This window comes from Mixophyes fleayi, chromosome 8, assembly GCF_038048845.1.
Source record: "Mixophyes fleayi isolate aMixFle1 chromosome 8, aMixFle1.hap1, whole genome shotgun sequence".
Classification (NCBI taxonomy): Eukaryota; Metazoa; Chordata; class Amphibia; order Anura; family Limnodynastidae; genus Mixophyes; species Mixophyes fleayi.
This window is the reverse complement of record NC_134409.1, coordinates 130,445,667-130,468,273: the sequence shown is the minus strand read 5'-3', so window position 1 is coordinate 130,468,273 and position 22,607 is coordinate 130,445,667. Positions and strand designations below refer to the sequence as shown.

The window sequence follows — 22,607 nt, the reverse complement described above, 5'->3', positions numbered from 1 at the left end:
TCTCCACTTTTCAAACCCGCCGGCAAACTCTCAGCTTGATACATTTACCCCCTAATGTCATTTTTTAGAGATCAACCCACCAACTGACGGAACTATGGGTTTCCATTGCTTAGGACGCCCACAGAGGCCTCTATCAATAACAGTCGGTTCTCTGTGACTTAAAACCTTGGAGAAAATTGAATGGATACAGCGTTCAGTGCAAATTAATCGCTAAGCACAGGAGCACTGACCTTTCCGTGCAGGGGTAGGATGTATATTTTTGGAAACCACAAGAGTCCATGATATAGGAACCCCTTGGTTATGACATTTAGGAAATTTTTAGGGCTGAACTCTAAAAATAATATTTTTTTAGACTGGTTGACCACCATCGTCTGCTCATGCGGTCAAGGCAAGGATGTCAACGGAAGACACCACAATTACTCCACTTCATTCATGAATAGTCAAAGTAAATATATACAGCCGGCAGCGGTCGAAATATCCCACCACGCTACTGCTGCTTCCGGACATAAGTGCAAAGAGGTAGGTGGTCATTGGAATCAATAGGCTCCATCCCCATTTACTAATAAATAAATTTAATATATTGTATTACCGTTATTATAGGCAGCACTGAATATTAAATATAAGTATTTAGCATACAGAAAATAAATATTTAATATGGTATCAAATATAAATAAACAGGACGCCTACAAAATATTAAGTCTCAGATTTAATGAGGATTGATCTCCACATGCTAACAAATATTCTGGGAATGCTTATTTTATTTTGTGTACTTTTTATTTCTGATACTTGCAAATTAAAAGTACATTTGTTTGCACAGTCTCTTGGCCTCACTCACCTGGAGATGACTCACGATACAATAGGGCTGTGCCCGCTGGAGACCACAGGTTGACGTCGCCTTGAGTTTGTCCGCCCGGCCGACAAGGAGGTCCCCAGTGCCCGGATAGCAGCTGCCTTGTGCGCAGCCGTGCGGCTGCTCGGGATGCTGGGATAATACTCCTATCATCAGTGCTGCAAGCAGATAACGCAACGTGAAAGGACTGTGTGGATTTACACATAATAAAACATTCATCGTTGTCGCTGTAAATTAATTACCATAGGGACTTTTATGAAAACTTGTGCACAGGAAAAACATGCTGTTACTGTTAATTTTCTAATAGTGTTTATAGCAAAGGTTTCACCTGCGGCTCCCTCCAAAGGGTGAAGCTCATGGGGTCATAAAGCAGAGAATAAGACTGAATTTGGTATTCTTTGCCATCTGCACCATTTCGGCGATTCTAAATTGTAGAGCAGCCGTGACGCTGTCAAAGAAGCGTACAATACTGCACTGCCGCGGACGCTTCTTTGACAGCGCCGCGGCTGCTGTACAGTACCGTTCGTTCGCGGAGGGGAGGGGTTTCTGGAGAACCAGAAACCCCCCCCCCCGCGTGCGCCGCCCCTGCACCGCGATGTCCGCTGCACACACTGCTGGCAATTACGGTAGAAATCTCCGCTCATTTTTCTGCGGACCTCTATGGGTAGCGAGAAAAACTGAGCAGAGATTCCTGTCCCCCTATTGAGAGCTATAGAGAAAAAAAGTGATAATCTGCAGTTAATTCATTAAAATAAAATAAAAAAATGTCAGGGAGCAAAACTCCCAGTGAAAAACTTCAAAAGCTGCCTCGGCCGAATCAGGTCACTTAGGAACAATACAAAATAATCCCATTTCTATCCTGTTCCCTGGCGCACCTGCTCCATCCTGTCACATACGCTGCCAAACAGCGTCTAGAAGACACTGCAATATGCTCTACCAGACTCATAAGAATCAAAAGAAACCACGATCATTCCTGTCTCTCCCAAAATAAACTCGTAGAGATACCAAGTGGCACCTCAGCAGAATGTGTATAACTATATATATATATATTTAACAACTTAGCCCTGAACAGGGCCTCACCGTGCGGGCTCCTAGTCTCTCCCCTGTAAACATTCCTGTCCCACCTCCCTGCCAAGACAATTTGCTTTTTGTTGCAATTCCCATCTAATCGTTTCAGTGGAAGAATTTTGATCCTGTCAGTAATTGTGCTTCCCAGAGTCCTCACTCCCACATTCCAGCCGGGAAATCCCTCCTAATGCACAACTCAGCCCATGTGAATGGCTGCCGACAGGTTTAATGACACTGGTTTGTAACCCTTTCCAGTGGGGGCTGAGCCGTTGAGCTGCTACGTTCATTCACATCTAAACCTGGAAACCTGGCTAGAGTGCAGGCTGGAACTTCAAGCTCAACAAAAGGTGGAGAGCCGCAGGCGGTCCTGGCCAACCTTAGAGCATTCTCCCTTTCTTCTGTACCTCTAGAACCCCCAGCTGGCTCACGTTTATCAGTAGCGACACTAGTACACAGGAAAATACAAGCTAAAAATGTATTTCCAGAAAAATGGACAAGAATTCCAAATACCATATGGATGAGACTAATTCTCTGAACCTGACCAATATGGCTATATGGCAGTCATGGGCAACAGGTTACCGGGCCAAAGTTGTTGTTTTTTAAATAACATTTATTTTTTATTTCTTATTTTTTCTTGTGGCTATATGATATGAAGTCCCGGTAGTCTAATCTCATTACTTAATTGACTTAGTGCAGAAAAGACAATTCCCATTGGACTTTTAAAGAGGAGAACAACAGAATTGAAAATGAATTGAAAATGCGATTTTTGCAGTTATTAATAACACCAACAAGACACTATTCTCTCACGTGTATATGACACTTCATTACATTATTATATTGTGTACACATAGGGTAATGTGAATTTAGTAATTTACTATTAAACTGTCGAGCCGCATCCCTGCGATATCTTTGCGATATCTCTACACCATTGTGGGTGGGGTCAGTATAAATATTTGTTATGCTTGATCTGTGCCTGCACAGGTGTCACTGAATTTAGTTGCGACCAACTCAACCTATGCATTGTAAATATTTAAATATTTTATGTGCTCCTATTCTTACTTCTGTGCTCATATGGCTTCCCCTCTAGCTGAAGCCCTGAGTGTCCCGAATCATTGGACAAAACATGTAAATCTGCTGACATCAATATAGTGAGCTGGTGAGCAGGGGTGGGGCCAATGTGTGACATAATACCGTCACCATGCCCCCTCCTACCCCATGTCACGTGACCTCTCTGAGGTTTTAAAAGTTGGCAAGTTATGCTGGGACCATGGCATTTCTCCCCGGGATATCACTGTTACCATATTTCGTGTTGTTACCATGTACCATGTGCTCCTTTTGGTGTCAGCCAAGAAGTAGCAACAGCAGTGACGGGAGGAGTAAAAGGGCCAGATTCACCCAGCTCCCCAATTGTATAGGAGCTGCTAGCGCTCCTAGTGAAATATATTGTACTTTCACATAAAGGCAAAACTGACACATGCCTAGGGCGACAGTCTGCAGGGGGCAGCATTTTATGTGCATTTTAATCTTTTCCTGTTCATTTCACATTTTATAACTTTGTCTATACCAACTACCTAACCCCATGCCCTCCTGGTCATGTAGGGAGCTCAATTACTACTTTAGAGCAAATACACTCAGAAAACAGGTGTTGCCCTGGAAATAGGGCGGTAACATGGGCACCACAGGCAAGGGAAGGGTTAACGGTCTGCTCGTAAAACTCATTTCCTCCATCAGAAGCTCTGGCACCCATCCCGCATCTCTGGTTTCTCATCGCGTAGTGCAGTCTGCAGCCCACAGAGCAGCCCGCCCTTTGCTTGCTTTATCTTTTAATAACATCTTTTGTTACTTTTATTTGACATAACAAATCCTGAATGGTGGTTTCCTGCTGGTTTCTCTCGCAGCTACAGTAGACCTAGAACAGACTTAGCAAGTGGTTTAATTTGCCTATTTAGAAAACGGGTTACAAACCTGCTTTGTGTGGGCAACGCAGCCCCCCTCAAATAACTAAAGCCCTGGTATTGGTGATGTATTATATGTTTCACATCCCGAAAGACCACCACACTCCCTCCAACTGTGCTATATTTTGGTGGTTCTGGTTGGCTTTGGTCTACCGTGGTAAAACAACATTCATGAATTTTCCTTCCTCACAAGTTACACTAATGGGGCTTATTCACTAATGTAGAGGTAAACGGACACCGACCTGTACATCATAGCAACCAATAAGCAATTGTTTCTAATCAGTCAGTAATTTAGATGAATAAAATCATACCTGCCGTTACTCCTAATAGTCCCTAATGCCAGTGGCTAAATAGGGCGTGAGAAATGGGTGTGGTTTGTGTGTCAAACCTTCCAGACTTAGCTAGCCGAGCACTGAGCAACAGGATCAGATTCGGATTTGGATACATAGGTTGGGGTCAGAAAAGAATAAAACCCAACAGGGGAAGAACAGTGCAATACCGGGCCCCTTAGAATAATCTGGGTAGGAGTAAAACCAGGGACACCAAAAGGGAGGGAGGAGCAGGTACAAAATAATGGAGCTTGGGGCCCTGACCTGTACATGGCGGAGCCACCAACCACATGTGGCCAGGCCACCTTCGGCAACTATGGAAGGGACCCCAAGAAGCTGCTCTACTGGGGCTTGAAATTCCTCTTGGTGGCCCTGGACAATGTAGTTCTCTCCTCCTTTGTATCAGATTATTATCAACCAGTAAGCTCATTTAAGGACCAGGCCAGGTTTAGTGTGTCTATCAGTGTTAGTCCCCATCTAAATAGTATTGGGGATAATGTATATCCCTCCTGTAAGATGATAGAATTTCAGAAGTCTATTAGAAGGAACTTTCTAAATCTGTAACTGCACAAGACCAATTCTACCACGTGATAAATGTTCTTTCCAATTCCCCTCACTTATTTTCCAATTGCAATAACCTGGTCTGAACCGACCAATCGGAACAATGTGGCATGGTGCAAAAAAACATAAAACACAGTTACACGGTTGGCGGTGGACACTCTCCTCCCCCAATCACACACGTCTTCAACTACACCTGCCCCAAACACTCATATCCAACCTATCAGGACACAGATTATACCTACAGCCACGCCTACACATCCATTGCACCCATCACAAAGGCAACACGCCTACACGCACACAGATAAGATCTGCACATACCCTTTAATACCATGGAAATTTACAGACATTGTATAAAATCTTTATTATCAAAATAATTGAAGCCTTCTGTGGTAATTACAAATGCACTAATCAATATGGAGTTTGCTGAGATCGTTAACGAGTATCGTCACATAGTTGCCAACGTTTTAAAATAGTTTCCAGGAAATTCTGGGAGTGTCAGAGCAAATTAAAGACAGTTGGCAACTATCCTGTCAACACCTCATTGTGTCCTCTACCGGTAAATACTGATAGAAACGTTTAAATAATAAATGGCTTGAAGACGACACATTTACTGATGAGTGTTTTGTAAATACAGCTTGTTGTTTTATTTAGTGTTGTCGACTAACAATAGTTTTTAACCCAACTGGACACAAACACAAGTGTAATACGTCAAATAACTCATTATCACCAGCGATGTTAGACTATACCTATATGCTGTTTTAGGGGTAGATTTATCAATCCTTCTAAAAAGAAAATTGGAGGTGTTGCCCATAGCAACCAATCAGATTCTAGTGATCATTTATCTAGCGCATTCTAGAACACGATAGCTAGAATCTGATTGGTTGCTGTGGGCAACACCTCCACTTTTTCTTATTAGAAGGATTGATAAGTCCCTTAGTGTGCTGGCTTCCTGGTTTAAATACACGACAAAGGCTTATTTATTTAATAAAATAATGCAAATCAATCAAATGTGCAGTAACCAATATTAACCAATTCCATATCAATTTACCTTAGCCTGACTGCACTAGGCTGTTTAAGTTTTAAGGGCTCATTCATATGAGCACTAAGCCAAAAATTGCTTATGACATGTTCCAGATGGAGCATAACTCAAACAACCGAGCGGGCAGCAGGACCATTAATACCCCTGCCCGCACCCTTCTGCTGTTCACGGGTGACTATAGAAACCACGTGTCACAAAAACACGGCATACACGTGCAATGCAGGCTAATGGGATGACCCATGGGTTGCAATGCTCTTCATGTGAGTAACAGATATGGTTTGCTCATCGGATGTAAAACTCATCTAAAACAAGCCCAAAAATCTATTTTTCTTTGGTAGTGGTAGTTTTCTTTAGTAAGTGGCAAAAGCAGAGAGCAAAGAGTAGAACAATATGGGCCTCATTCATCTTTGAACGCAATGTGAATGCAACTTGCATTTAAAAAAGCTTATACGCACGTACACCCAAATACGTCTCCATTTAAATATAAGTATGCTCTGGCTATACGTTACTTGACGTATGTAAACAGACAGAACACAATGCAGGACACCAAATGCAGAGGACATGCAAAAAAAAATAATTTATAAAAGAAAGTTAGGACTCTTAATGCTATAATAATTAATAAAAATGTATTTTATTTAAAAAAAAAAAAATATTTTTATTTTTTTACATTAACTACATGAATCAGGATTTTCTTAAACAGTATAGAAAATGCATTTTTATAGTTTCTCTTACTTGTAAACACACGTTTTAGCATGCATAGGTGTAGTCATCACTATCAGTCGGCACTTACACCTGTCCTGTAACTGATGCAAATTATGTGGATATAAAACAAGTACTTAAGAGGTTCCCGAAACTCGAATCAGCTGCATATGCATTGGTACGCTTTTATACTGCCTATGTCCATCCACCCCTTCCCACTTCCCACCCAGGTCGTTCAGTTGCAAGTGTCAGTTGCGTTCGGAGGTATCATAGACAGGATTACTGCCATAATCACTCCATGCTTATTAGTGCTAAAGAAAGTTTGCTGCAGATCTTTTATATGTCTAATAAATGTTTATTCCTGATCTTATTCTCATATCTGAAACGTCTAAACCTTATCTGCGCCAATCTGTACAGAACAGCTGTGCGCATCTGGGGAGCAAAGGAATAAGCCCCAACGGTCCCTGGAAATCGCAGCTGTATAAGATTTCTGCATGTATCAGACTGGTCGTATTTTAGGAAAGGTTTGCAGAGGAACACACAGCCTAAAGCACTCGCTTCCAGACATGGTAAAGTGACTGCTACAGAGAGAGGGAAATTGTAATTATTCCTATTAGTGGACAGTGACGTACACAAAAGTGTGTTTATTACGGAGCTAAATAATATACCTCATATTTATGCAAATAAGTTTAAAATTAATTATATCTGCGAAGCCTGCCATCGTCCCTATTTAATACAGAAAGCGGACATGTTTTACTCTATACAGGTTGATGGCGCTTCCATCAATACAATAGCGAGGGAGAAGAAGGCAGCGCACAGAACACTGAAGTTTCATAGACCTGTCTAATTAGCTTGCAGTCTCCTAGGTAACATAAAGGCTCCATGCAGACTGCTAGATATAGGCGGAGGGGCATGACCAGTGATCTCGCTGCATGACGCATAGGGCGTGTCTCTCATATTTGGACTTTGAATGACAGCTGTTCAATTAAATTTTTTTGTTTGCGAGAAATGATTCCATCCATTACTGAAAATGTAGCATTGGATGGAGTTCAGTGTGGAAATATTAAAAATTATATTGTACTTAGTGTGGATGCACTGACTACCAGATCAGGTTCTCCAATGGCCATAATGGTCCTACAACACACTCCGCTCCAGTCCATGCCCCTCCCCTCTGACCTTGAAATGGAAGTTCATGGGGAGGAGCTTTGACAACCACTTGACCTGTTTCAACTCAAGTGGAGATGACTACAGGTTGGAACCTTTACAGCCATGAGCCATCCCAGTGGATTTGGAGAACGGAACATCCGAGCTAAGTAAAAGTCTGTCTTTTAAATGAACTTATTCAATTACACCTACAATTTTACTTCTGGGTGAAGCGATCCTTCAATGCACAGACATAGGTGGTAATTTGGCAGATCTGAATTTGCCTAGATCCTGTCCAATCAGGTGCGGGGGACAAAAGGAAGATTAAAAAGACAGTTTGTCCCCAAACCTGACAGGATGTAAACAAACAGTGAACCAACCAGGGGGTATATTTACTAAACTGCGGGTTTGAAAAAGTGGAGATGTTGCCTATAGCAACCAATCAGATTCTAGCTGTCATTTTGTAGAATGCACTAAATAAATTATAACAAGAATCTGATTGGTTGCTATAGGCAACATCTCCACTTTTCCAAACCCGCAGATGTCAAAATGGAAGAGCTTTATCAAACTACCTTCATAAGGTACAATGGAGACGGGTGACAAGAGATAGAAGATGTGGGACGAATATAGTCATCAGGTACCAGCCTTTTGAACAAATGGCGGCAAAGTTACACTAAACGATGCCAATGCTCCTGGTAACTTACAGGGTAAACTAATTGTTCTGGTAGCACAGATGTATAAGGATTTGGGAAACTGTTCCAAGGCTTCCCGTACTGCCTCTCTCCCTCGCTGTGCATTATGGGAGATGGAGTTCAGGAGCAGCTGGATAGTTGGAGATTGCCAACTGCATGAAGCCAACTGCAGCGCATTCCTCTTTAGATAGATCAGATCTGGACATAATGATCAAGAACATTATATTATAGTACAAGTATGTTCCCTGGCTTAGTTCTACTACAGCTGCAACGTCTGTTGAACAGGGATACAATTGTCTAAGGCACCGATACGATGGAAAGTTTAAAACATTCCACCCAGATCCCACGATTGGTTCCAGCGCATTCCGCCGTGCAATCATTTAGCACCATCTACGTTCAGAATAAAAAGCATTGATCAGATCTTTTATAATACAGTTTAACAATGCGCTTCCTTTAATCTGTTTTCCATAGTGTCGACCTGCATAACTCTACATATAGAACTGTTTGTATTAGTGTAACCTCCAATACTTATCAATAGTCCATAAATTTGACAACCATGTGTTTGTTTTGTCTTTATAATTTATATGCCCCAAATGGTATAATGATTATATGAAAAGAAAGATTGTTCTAATGTCTGAAGGTCGGCTCACCCAATGGTCCTATGAATAATATTACTGAGTATTTCTGCTGGATGTGACACAATTCCTGATTGTACGTTCTCCACAGACATCCAATCAGGAGGAGCTGTCATTTCTACTTGTGTAACAAATCCCTCCTACACCTGTCCAACAGTAGTACCCATTCCTTCCAGTAGAGGGCCCCACTGCCAGTATGTACAGGACTCCGCAGCAATGAGCCCAGTTATAGGGTATATACCCATTTGCAACGGATTAAGGCAGGGTTGCCCAAACCCAGTCCTCAGGGCTCCCCAACAGTGCAGGTTTTCTGGATCACATGTGACATAATTAGGACCACCTGTGGATCTGTTACAATGTGTCAGTCAGTAATGAATACACCTGTGCTCCAGCAGGGAGATATGGAAAACCTGCACTGTTGGGGAGCCCGGAGGACTGGGTTTGGGAAACCCTGGATTAAGGGCTTTGTACATTAATATTTATTAAGCAACTTAATTTAAAAAGCAAAACATGAGATTATAACTAATCTTAGTGAACAGTTTATAATGCCACTTCCCAACAGCTAACATGCTCATGGAAATTATTATGGATTACTGATGAGAGATGACCTGCAATCACACACACAGTCTTCTTGTACTGAGACAGTAAACAATGTATCACTGAATCACTGCAGTTACCTTCCTACAGAAACTCACTACAGGGTCTCACTAATTTGGAGGGGGATGTAGACTTCAGCAATCTGAGTACAAGGATCTGTTTGTTTCCTGTCCTGGCACCACATAAATAAGGAAGGTCTAGTTTGTTTACATTATATTTCTGTAGGTGAACAGAAGAGCCATTTATCTGTGCTGAAGTCACGTGATTGAACAAATAGTCGCTGCTTTATACCAAGTCAGTGATTCGGTGGTGAAAGTGTTAAAAACAAAAGTCATTACTCATAACTTTCACCTCTTGTATAAAGCTGGGTACACACCTTGGCAATCTTACTTCAGATGCAATATCTGTAACGATTTCACCAACGACTGAAAGTCCTGATGATCAGGCCAATTCATGTGTATACACCTACATGATTTACCTTCAGGTCTGTGATCTTCATCTGTCATAACCATCTGCTGAACAGATCCTGACTCTGTAAACTGTACAGATATCTGCCTACACTGCTGGTGGTGAGTGCGTGCACACTGCCACATTTGCCCGACACTGTTCCATCGTTGATTGTGATTTTTCGTAAGATTATAAAACCAAATCAACAGAACCCATGTGATTTGGTACAATAAAACATGATCGTGGGAGCGTACACACTAATGCAATATCTGACCAAACAGTTGTGAATCGTGTAATCTGCATGATAATTACATACATGTGTAGCCAACTTGAGACACTCAAATAACCATACAACCTACATAACAGGCTGCTCTGTATGAAACTACTGGTAATATTCACAGATATAGTTGTAACATTTCAGGAACTTGTTGGAACTGAAGATATTGGAGATGTCAGAAATCTATTGTAAGAAACAATTGTTAAAACAGCAGATGTTGTCTACATACATGCACATTATACATACGTGCAATTTATTTATTTGGACATATACAGCAAGCCCCGTACAGTTAGTGAGTTGAGAGTGTTCCTCTTAATTCACTTTGGTGCAAAATTAACCTCTCATGTTATTTAAATTATATTATCATCATCATCATTTATTTATAATGCACTGCTATTTATTTATATAATCTCAATGGACATACTTTTGTATATCTATCTATCTATCTATCTATATGAAGTTAGTTTCCAGGAATGTTTAGACATCACCTCCTTTATCATCATGTTTGGTGAAGGTTATTTTTTATAAAGCAACCTGTGTATTAGGTGTTGTCGTCTTTTAACACTTTTGTTTGCAAAACACACAGCTTAGAACACACACCTTACAGAACACACAGCTTAGAACACACACCTTACAGAACACACAGCTTAGAACACACACCTTACAGAACACACAGCTTAGAACACACACCTTACAGAACACACAGCTTAGAACACACACCTTACAGAACACACAGCTTAGGACAGGCTTGCATTCTTCTTTGGAACACACAGCTTGGAACACACAGCATGGAACACACAGCAAAGAACACACAACTTAGGACACACAGCATATAACACACAACATGGAACACACAACATGGAACACACAACATGGAACACACAGCTTGGAACACACAGCATGGAACACGCTTGCACTCTTCCTTGGAACACACAACTTGGAACACACAGCATAGAACACACAGCAAAGAACACACAACTTAGGACACACAGCATATAACACACAACATGGAACACACAACATGGAACACACAACATGGAACACACAACATGGAACACACAGCATAGAACACACAGCAAAGAACACACAACTTGGAACACACAGCAAAGAACACACAACTTGGAACACACAACTTGGAACACACAGCATAGCACACACAGCTAGGAACACACAGCTTAGAATATGCAGCTTGGAACACACAGCTTGGAGGAAACAGCACCTGAGCTAAAATATTCTGAGACCCTGAAATCCCCCAGAATCCTACACACAATAACCATTTTACAGGAATCCAGAGACCACCATCCTCTCCTCGCTTTATCACCTCCAGCACATTTCATTGAGAAAGTTCTTTAATACAATGTACCGTTATTTGTAAACTATCTCCCCGCAGAGCTGCACGCCTGGACTAGTGTGTCAGGGACCGTAAACATTTCCTCGTAGTTCTCAGTCAAGTACAAACACCTGTGCCAGCTCCCATCAAAGGCAGGAATGCAGGGATCCCTGTACCTCTGCCATGGCCGCGGGCTACAGGTAAGAGACCCAGTCTGGGTATAACATTGCTGTCCTTGTTTAACTCTCATGGACTTATATAGAGCTTGGGAACACAGTATTATCCTCTGCTTTACAGGCACTGGGGATTATGGTGCAAAGATATGTACAAAAGCCAATCAGATGTCAGCTTTCATTAGTCTGACACTAGATTGCTGAAAGCTAATATCTGATTGGCTGTTATGAGTTAGAGCACAATATTGCTCTTTGGTGCTCTGAGAACTAAAATTTGCTGGTCTGTAGTTTTACTTAATGCTGCAGCAGGATGATAAACAAGCCAATATATTTTTACTGACCGCTTTATAAAATGCACTGACACAGAGCTTGTCAAAGGATGGCTAGCAAAATGGGACAGTGGTATTACATGACTTTCTGTCCCCTAATTCACGGTTTTCTGTGTATCTCTTACACTTATTTCCTTTACACAGATGATACATGGGGGATTTAGGGAACCATGGAGCTCTATGGTGATGGGACAGAGGAGGGGTAATTAAACCAACCTCCAGGAGCAAAAAGGTGAAATCAAGGCCTGGCAGTGTCAGTTCATGATAGCTTGTGTGGGTTTAGCGAGGGCAGGAGATGTTAGAGGAGGTTAGAATATAAATAGCCTTAATGCCAGAGAGCTGCTGTTTATTTCCCATGTAGGATTAGAGCCAGAAAAATGTTGTTGCTGAACTACATTTCCCATAATGCTTATCCAGTCACTAATGTTTCTGCCCTACAACAAAATAGTTCTGATCGATTTGTGAAGCACAGCTGAGGACTAGCGGCTTTTTATCCTGACCAATGAGGCTACTGCTTTCCTGGGTGAAGTAACCAGGGCACAGCTTAATTTTGCATTATACATTTTCCTAGTTTGTTGGCCTAGTGGGAGAGATTAACAGTAAAAACTAAAAGTGTTAGAGATGATTTGGAATTGACAACATGTTTTGATGAAACAATGAAAAGTGATAAAGTCATTGCTATTCTCAGTGGGGTTTTAACGCATAACATGTGCCAGCGCTGAGACAAAGTTCACAGCTACCTACACACTGTTATATCCTTGGCAGGACTCATCAGTGTAGGACAGGGTAGAGCCAATAATAACATTGTCTAGCATCTACAAGCACAAGAATGAGTGCTTATTTATACATCCAGCACTAAAACTTGTCTAGTCACTAAAGGTCAATCCTGAGAATTACCACTAAAACCTTGTTTTATGTTTAATTAATCCCTGCTTCAACCAGCTAAACAAAGACAGAAGTCAACCACATCTGTGGAATACATCTAACCATGAATGGGTTATGGAAAAGGTTACAATGATGAAAACACAAATTCATGGAAACCGAGAATTGAATGTGGTTTAATTCCTATTGTTAAACTGGATTGTTTGTTACGGTTCTGCGCTGGGCCAACCAATTATCCCCATGAAATGACATGTGAAGAACAAGCAAATAACTTCACAAGCAGATGGCAGGAGGTCGCAAACCATCCGTGGGCAGAGGCTGCTTTATTAATTCTGTGTTTTCTTTTCCAAACTCACGGGAAACAAATATTAAATGAATTGCATTTCAAGATCCACGTTGCTGTCACATGAGTTTTATTTCAGGAAAACAAAACGGCAGCTTCCTGCAATGTTTAATCCATTGCCCAGAAAAAGAGAAAAGTTATTTTTTTCCCCTTTTCCGTGTGGAAACAAATGCATGAGCAGTAACTATCGTGTCTTGGGGACAGAATGTTGCCAATCCCACAATCCCACTGATATTTGGCACGAAAGCCAGACTGGGCTGAGGATGGGCAGTCTGCAGCTTACCCATTGGACATTGTGCCCCAGGCCTCAGTAGACTCACTAGTTATTAGAAAATAAATAGGCATAGAGTATTGGTTCAGCTAAAAAAGAATGGCGTCCTCCGCTGTGCACAGGTGACGGGTCCACTATAAGATATTTATGCTTCAAGGGAATTACAAAAATATGATCCCTAAAATCTGTGTGTAAAACACAGGGGAGGGTGGCAGGTAGCAGGTTTTCTCGATACAGCAGTATAAAATAAAAAACATTTATTTACATTTCCGCAGGTATAAATGATGGTGATTGAGGATTTAATATATTTGTAGAATCTGGGAGGTAAGATGTGATCACTGGTGGGGTTTTGGAAGCTTTAGAGTTTGAGGTAGGTTCACATATCTCTTAGGCAGTGGTGGAACTAGCATTGATGCAGCAGGTGAAGTGCACGGGGGCCCATGGAGATAATGGGGCCCGCTGTAGAGGTCGGAACTAGCAAGCTAGTTAGTTCTGCCTCTGATTCCAGCTGTCCCAATTTCAGCGTGACAGTCCCGAATTTAGGGACATAGCTAATGGGCAGCGTGACCACACTCCCAATCGCCATGTGGCCACACCCTCATGGAGATGTGGCCACACCTCCTGTCCCGCTGCTGGGAGGTATGGGTTCAGATTTACGGCCTGATTAATTAAGGAATGTGAGGCAAATAACGGAGTAAATTTTCTCCAGGACAATCCATGTTACAATGCAAAGGGTGCAAATTAGTCTTTTATTTTGCATATCCTGGCTGTTTTTACATGCAGCACACAGATACTTTATAGCTTTATTTTTACACTGAAATTTAAAGTTGATCTAGGACATGCCCTACCACCAACTATAAATAAGTCCCCACAAATACACCCCCCCCCCTTCCTATGCAATATGGTTTTGCCAAGGTGCAAAGTTACTCCTTTTTTATGCTTTACTTTCCATAATGAATCAGGCCCTTAGGATTTAGTTAATGTAAGTTGAAGACTATGAAGTCGAGAATATTTTTTTTAATGGAACCAAGATTGGCCAACAAATCACTTTGAGAGGCGCCTCCTCTCTTTCAAACAAGGCGTCTGTTGGTTTCTCTGCCAGCAGGAGACATTATTGGGAAGTCTAACGGAGTCCACCCTGCCCTGGGCAAATGCCCCTGTTGACCACTGTGTGCCAATCAGATGGGCGGCATAAGCCCAGTTTATTAAAATGGCCCGATATCTTTATCGATGATCAACCGTCTTCTACAGATGCCTGCAATACTTAGGAGTGGATTTTTATTTTGCTTTGGTTTAAAGAGGAATTTTCACCATGAATAAACACGGTCAGGTGTCATCCAACAGGAATTTCAGACGTGTGTATGAGTTTTAAGATGTACATTAAGAGTCAAAGAGGGACAGACTTCAACACAACAGCTATTATGGAGCTAGAGTTCTCCTGGTGCATCATGGGAGGTGTCCTTCAAACGCTAAAGCAACAACTCTCAGTAATCATCACCCTGTCACTCTTTACTTATTGCATATTTAATTATGGAACATCATGCAAGACGAGATGAGCACATTAAATGATAAATACTACTTACCCGTTATCACCAGGACCGGCAGCATTTTGGACGGGACGGGCCGCTCTTCGACGGAGCCTCAGTAATATGTTGTGTTGTTTCACTCAGGACAAGTTTATAGAAGATGTGTCTAGTCCAACAGACTTCAGTAGATATGGCAGCAATGAAAGAAAGATGGAATTAATCGTTAATTTGGCACAGACAAGCATCGCTCATCGCAAAGAAAATATTTTTCCGCTGCTCTGATCAGCCACTGGCTGAGAATCTGGAATAAAACGCTGTTATTGCATCTATCTCGTATTTCTTTTCTGCTCAGCATTTGTGAAACATTTACGGAATCATTACACGCAGGAGGAGTGCTTGTATACGTTCTGTATAATGTCTGAGTTGTGAAATGTTTTTGACATTATACAGATAATGAATATCTGGATAATGTCAGATTTATGAAGTTATAAAAGCAAAATTTAAAATATAATATATTCAGGGGCTGGTTGGCAAAGGTTAGCCCGGGGAGGGGGGGGGGGGAGAGATTCGGCTCAGCAGCCTATTAGGAACATTTTAAAGGAAAAAATTGCAGGTAGTCCAGTGACCCATCCCAAGGTAGCCCACTATGGGATCAGCCCCCCTGCCCCCAGGCCCAGCCCGCCCCAACCAGCTCTAAAGAGTTAATGACTATTTTTGCAACATTGTTTCAACAAAGTAAAACACTGACAGCAAATCCTGGCTGCCTGCCAAGTTCTACTGCATAGGGAGCTGGGGGGGGCATGAAAGTTAACCCTTAATGTCGCTGGTAAGATGATTATTTTTGTCATTCCAATCAGCTTTTTAAACATAGAACTTGGTATGTTTCAAAGCTGTTGCAACTATAAGGCAGTAGGAAAAAATATAACAATGTTTGCAAATAATCTCATTAAAATTTGGAAGAAATTAATTAAAAGCTGATAAAAATATAAATAAATAAAGTAAACACTTAACAAACTGTGCTTGTACAGAGGTTAAAAAAGTGGTTTACCTGTGTCACCCAGTTGTATGAAAATGACTGTTAAACAAAGCACCTGTCTGACACAGTCATAGACAACACTCACACAAAACATGATTAAAATAGCACATTGTGAATATTAATGTAATGTGGCGATCACATAGCACTTTATAAGCATAAGCATTACTCACACCTGGAACATGATGGACTCTTATCCTATTATTATATTTCTATTTCCATTTGACAGCTTGTATCCAGGGAAGTCTGTGACATCACGATTAGACAACTGCTGCAGGTTTTAGTTCTAGCGCTAGGATCCGGGAGCTGTCCAAGGGTCATTTTATTTGTACCTATTTGCCCCTGGAGGTGTAGCATCTAGGTGACCCAGCATAGGAGGGTTCTGGCGAGGGAAGGGAAGAGAGAGAGGAGTGTGAGCTGTGCGGTGCTATAGTGGCTTATAAAATCAGAAGGCTCGCTCATCTCCCCCCTGGTTACTGCAGAACACTCAGAGATAACCGCACACAGCTCAACCAATTACAATTTAGGATGGGGAAAGAAATAGGAAGCTTGTTGAACTGTACTAATGTTCTCTATGGTGCTGTGTTTTGTGAACTTGTTAAATGTTTTAAAAACATTTATAAAAATAAAGAAGACATTATGAACTTGCAAATTTATTTATTGTTTTTTTTTCCAGTGTTTGCATTTTGCACAATTAAGTGGTTTTGCAAACACAGTGTTTTGTGTACTGAAGGATCTTCAATATTTTATTTACCGTTTGATGGGGATTGAAACTTTGGTTTTAATGGATTCTATTTTCAGTAAAAGATTATTAAAAGATATTTTTAAGCAGTTTTTGGTGCGCAGCCCAATCCCAAGGATCAATGTTTTTGTTACATCTTTATTATTGTTTGGATTTAGCTACAATTTACAGTGAGTTTTATTGACCTTGAAGTTTGTCCAATTCTCCTATTTAAACATCTCCCCCCCCCCCCCTCTCCTTTCCTAAAGGAGCTTCTTACCCCCTTTCAGCCTTCCTCCTCCTCCTTATCTGCCACTTTAGACCCTCCCCTTTTTGACTGATTCCCCTTCCTGTCTTAGGGGGCTCCTTAAAACCATAAAGACCTGATAGTCAAAGGGGTATATTTACTAAACTGTGGGTTTGAAAAAGTGGAGATGTTGCCTATAGCAACCAATCAGATTCTAGCTGTCATTTATTCAGTGCATTCTACAAAATGACAACTAGAATCTGATTGGTTGCTATAGGCAACATCTCCACTTTTTTAAACCTGCAGTTTGGTAAATATACCCCAAAAGGTTAAACTACTGACTGTATAGATATATGTTACTTTTATATATCTCTGTCTACCTCTTTGGCTTTAAGTAACAAATAAAGTTTTTTTAAAAAAAAATCATGCATGAACTAAAATATAATAAAGTGCTGTTTGTAATTCACACATTACAAAATGTGAAATTTGGTCTGGTCAGGAAGGAAGCTAAAACCCTGCGGTCTTGAAATAGTTAAAGAAGAACTATATCTAAAGCTAAAAATGTAGTTTTTGGTGGAGTTGACTGATATAAGATAAATGACAACATATTAATTTTCTTTAGTCTGGTATCATTCCGATATGACACATTACCCCATAAGGACCAATGGTCCAGTACTGTACTCATCTCTCCTGATACAGCATGCCCGATTTCAGAAGGCAGTGGTGTTGTCACTATCCCTCAACTGTGATCTCTCCATTCATGTGAATGAGAAGATAACATGGGAGGGGAATTAGCAAAACAAAGTTAGTTTGAAAAAGACTTGCCCTTAGTAGGAGAGAGGATTACAGACCAGGGGGTAAATGGAGATGTTGCCTATAGCAACCAACCAGATTCTAGTTATTTATTTAGTGCATTCTAAAAAACGACAGCTAGAGTCTGATTGGTTGCTATAGGCAACATCTCCACTTTTCAAACCCGCCGGAAACTCGCAGCTTGATACATTTACCCCCAGGACTGTTGAAACCAAGATGAACCTCTGGATGGTGGGTAACTCCAGACCGAAGCTAAGTAAAAGTTTTATTCTCTCTTAGTGAACTCCATCCAAAATTAAATTGTTAGAACTTTGTGGGATTTTACTTTTAAACTGTGCACCATAAGTTAGATATATTTTCTGGTGGGTGTGTAACAAACAAGAATATGAAAAAATACTGTGAGTCGTAGCGGTCGCGTGGAATGAAATTACAGCATCCAGCTCTGCAGTAGGAAGTAAGCTGGTAATGAGTGCTAGCCTTAAGGAGGGATATACAAAGGGTGCTGAGTGCTATGGTAGTAAAATGGCTCTAGAATGCCACTGATACTGTACTTAGTGGAGAGGGAATTGGACACACAATAATGTGTCTGTTGCTGGAGTGGTGTAAAGGTACTGTGAGCCTGGATACCAGGTGTAGGTCCAACAGAGAGTACAGTAGGAGGGAGAGGATTTATTTGATGGAAGCTCTGGGGAATGTGGTGTTTTGTGAATGTGTGCCTATTAATAGATGTGGTTTGTGGTTGGTGCGTGTTATTAGGGGAGAGGAATGTCCACGACCATCTTACTGTCCACAACATGGTCTATCCTGGACTTATACTATTGATTGACTATTAAGATAAACACACCAGCGATATTATGTACATTATTCAGCTCAGTAATGCACATCCTGTGATATATATATTTTAATGTCAAATAGCGGCTTCACTTGCTCATTAAATAAATAGAGAAAGATATCTACAGCTACATACTTAGTCACCCTACAAACTCTGCTGGATCTCTTTCTATATTCTATGTGCAGAAAACAGCACAGTAACCAAATGATCAAACTATTTTCAACTTATACAATATATGTTTCCTAACAAACACAAAGGACACGCTGATGTCAGACAGTGCTCTGTTCCAGTTTGTAATCTGTGTAGGTCTGGCCATTTCACTGTTGCCAGTTGCCTATTTACTTGTCTACTTTCTGGATGACCCGCCAAGAGATCCTGGAGGGGAGGGGTGTGTGTGTGTGTGGGGGGGGGGGTCCAAGAAATAAGTGTTGAGGGCATGAAGACATGATTTGCATAAAAAGGGCTGGCCCCCGGCTGTTCGATGATGCAATTCACATTATCGCACAGCGGGGGTGGGATCAGGAATTTGTATCAATTCACGCCAGAAAAGCTCTGCCCACTTCAGAAGAAAGTGAAGCGGGATCTGGGGGGGGTGGTTTACTTGGTGGGGAGTCTGAGGATAAGAGCTGGAGGGGGGTAGTCTTCATTTTTAGGGTGCTTGAAGAAAGTGACCCTAACATCCACTAGATCAAAGTAAAAGATAACGCAAAATAGTACTACCCTCAACCTAAACCTTACATAATACTATCATTAGCTCAAGCCCTGCATCTGAACCTATGCCGAGCTTGAAACTTAGACCATGCATTATGGCATGCCCTAACCGAAACCAAGATTTACTTTTAAAGCTATCCCATGTCCTAAACCCTGACCTTGCCTTCCCACATCCTAGCACGGGGCCATGCACCTTGCTATATAGCACAGTTCCTTGCAACAGAATCTTCCTGCACCAGTTAGACAGGAACATCACATGCCTATGCTGTGCTGCTGCAAATGTTTTTGAAGATCCGATTGGCTACATATTGGCCCCTCCCACTTTAGACTTGCCTACACTTAGACACACAGGAATCAGTAGAGCTGAAATACTTTGTGCTGTGTTCTTATGCTCTTATTCATCATCATCATCATCATCATCATCATCCACTTATTTATATAGTGCCACTAATTCCGCAGCGCTGCACAGAGAATCACATCAGTCCCTGCCCCATTGGAACTTACAATCTAAATCCCCTAACACACACACACACAGACAGAGAGAGACTAAGGGAAATTTAATAGCAGCCAATTAACCTACCAGTATGTTTTTTGGAGTATGGGAGGAAACCGGAGCACCCGGAGGAAACCCACGCAAACACGGGGAGAACATACAAACTCAACATGGATAAGGCCATGGTTGGGAATCAAACTCATGACCCCAGTGCTGTGAGGCAGAAGTGCTAACCACTGAGCCACCGTGCAGACCCATCCATTTCATCTTCTAATTGCTCTACATCACGCCCAGCAGTGACAGTTTGCTACATGGAACTATGAGGTGGACAGACATCCATCACTGGCTAGCACATGTAATAATCCAAACAAGGAATATAAAACTACACATAGTAGCTCAAACAATAATGCATATATAGCAAATATACAGGAAAGAAAGCCTTAGCTTTGTTTTCACTGTTAAAAGTTATTTGAGATGTCATTTTTGGTGTCCCTTTAAACGTGATGTCACAGACTTCCCTGGATACACGCTGTCAAATGGAAATAGAAATATAATAATAGGATAAGAGTCCATCATGTTCCAGGTGTGAGTAATGCTTATGCTTATAAAGTGCTATGTGATAGCCACATTACATTAATGTGCTATTTTAATCATGTTTTGTGTGAGTGTTGTCTATGACTGTGCCAGACAGGTGCTTTGTTCAACAGTCATTTTTCATACAACTGAGTGACACAGATAAACCACTTTTTTAACCCTCTGCACAAGCACAGTTTGTTATGTGTTTACTTTATTTATTTATGTTTTTATCAGTTTTCAATACATTTCTTCCAATTGGTAATGAGATTATTTGCAAACATTGTTATTTATTTTCCTACTGCCTTAAAGTTGCAACAGCTTTTAAACACACCAAGTTCTATGTTTAATAAGCTTATTGGAATGACAAAAATGATCATCTTATCAGCGGCATTAAGGGTTAACTTTCATGGCCCCCCAGCTCCCTATGCAATAGAACTTGGCAGGCAGCCAGGATTTGCTGTCAGTATTTTACTTTGTTGAAACAATGTAGCAAAACAGTTATTAACCCTTTAGAGCTGGCTGGGCAGGGGGGGCATTCACCCCCATAGTGGGCTACCTTGAGCTGGGTCACTGGGCCATCTACATTCATTTCCTTTAAAATGTTCCTAGTAGGCTGCTGAGCCCAGTCTTGCCCCTGGCTCTAAAATTTGACAGCCCTCCCCTGAGAGCTGGTGAAATAAGTGACGAGAGTTTCAAACGTAACACAGCAATACAATTAGTAACAAGGTTATGTGTTGTGTTATCAGGTGGTGGATGAACTAAGAAACATATTGACATCTATTATAATTTTTCATGGCTATTCAGTGTGTTGATACATTAAACAATCAATTTTAACAGTCTGAAGCAGCATCTGGTTTGAAGAATGTGTTCCAAAATAAATGTGAGTCCCTGGCAATTCTCCTGGGTAGACCCACATTGCTTGCTCCATATACTGTATACAGTTGTCTGCTCCTATTCTGTACATAGTGATGAATGCACAATATCACTATTCTTACTCTGTATAATGTATGTAACAATGTGGTGATTAATAACATATACTATGTACAAATCTGAAGAATGTTACTTTGTTTCAACTACCCATAGACAGAAACATATAAACAGTCATTCTTAAAAATCCAGTAAGTCAGAGACTGTCATGGAACGCTGAGACTTGTAGTTCCACAACAGCTAAAGCACCTATAATATCGAGTATAAAGAGATAGATAATGATCAGTGATTTATTATCTTTATTCTGGTAAATTCATATTTATCAAGAGGAATTTATAAAGTCACAGACTGCTGCAAGATCTCCACACACTACTACTAAATAAATCCTCTATTTGTCACTGAATCAGTGGCCACTCACCCAGAATAAGGCTCCTGACCGCAGGTATCTAATCCTCGGCTGTCAGCTCCCTGCAGCCAGCTTCATCTGAGCTCACTCTGAAGTTATTTCAAGTCAAAAATCTTATGACAGAAAAAAAAAACAACAAAACTTTGGTATTGAGGAGGGAGGGGACCTCGGTACTGGAGCAGTGTGGCTGGAGACTCTCCACCACACAGCGCTGACTAGCTGCAGACACAGCCAGGCAACTGCGAGTACAAAGCAGGAGTGTTCCCAGAGTCGCTGGAGAGCTGGCTAATGTGAGGGTGGTACTAAGCCACAACTCCACTCATGTTACACCATGTGCCCATTATATACAGAGCAGTCACAGTGGTGTCATACTGTCTGACATTGACAGTTGTGTTGCTGTGTGTGTGTGTATATATATATATATATATATATATATATATAATGCATGTCTCCCATAAACTCAATCACAGGTGTCCTACAACCAGGATTTGTAAGAATAAAGTGTAGAATAATGTGCAAAACAATTAATTTTGCATTCTTTTTTATTTTCGCCAAGCAGAGGGGCACTGTTCTCTGGCATGATGCCAGGATGTAGACATCCTGTGATTATCCAGCGTTAGAACTACTGCTCCCAGCATAGTCTCTGCCACAGCGCCCACATGCTGCTGCCGATGTTTTTTGCGCACAGGACTGGGGTACTGG

The 22,607-nt window shown here is 41.2% G+C and overlaps 1 protein-coding gene across 4 annotated transcripts in view; it reads right to left on the bottom strand.

The window, feature by feature from the left end:
* The window catches only part of LAMB2 (laminin subunit beta 2), a 74,468-nt gene extending 52,302 nt beyond the window's left edge, over nt 1-22,166 (bottom strand). For 3 of the 4 annotated variants that reach the window (XM_075183550.1, XM_075183551.1, XM_075183553.1), the window contains exons 1-3: nt 21,918-22,166; nt 15,204-15,325; nt 836-1,008 (exon numbers count right to left, since the gene is read on the bottom strand). In XM_075183550.1, the coding sequence (XP_075039651.1) occupies nt 836-1,008; nt 15,204-15,228 (198 nt within the window). In that variant the 5' untranslated portion in view covers nt 15,229-15,325; nt 21,918-22,166. The remainder of the gene's footprint in view (nt 1-835; nt 1,009-15,203; nt 15,326-21,917) is intronic. The other variant, XM_075183554.1, reaches the window with a different exon arrangement.
* Between the last annotated feature and the right edge of the window lie 441 nt (nt 22,167-22,607).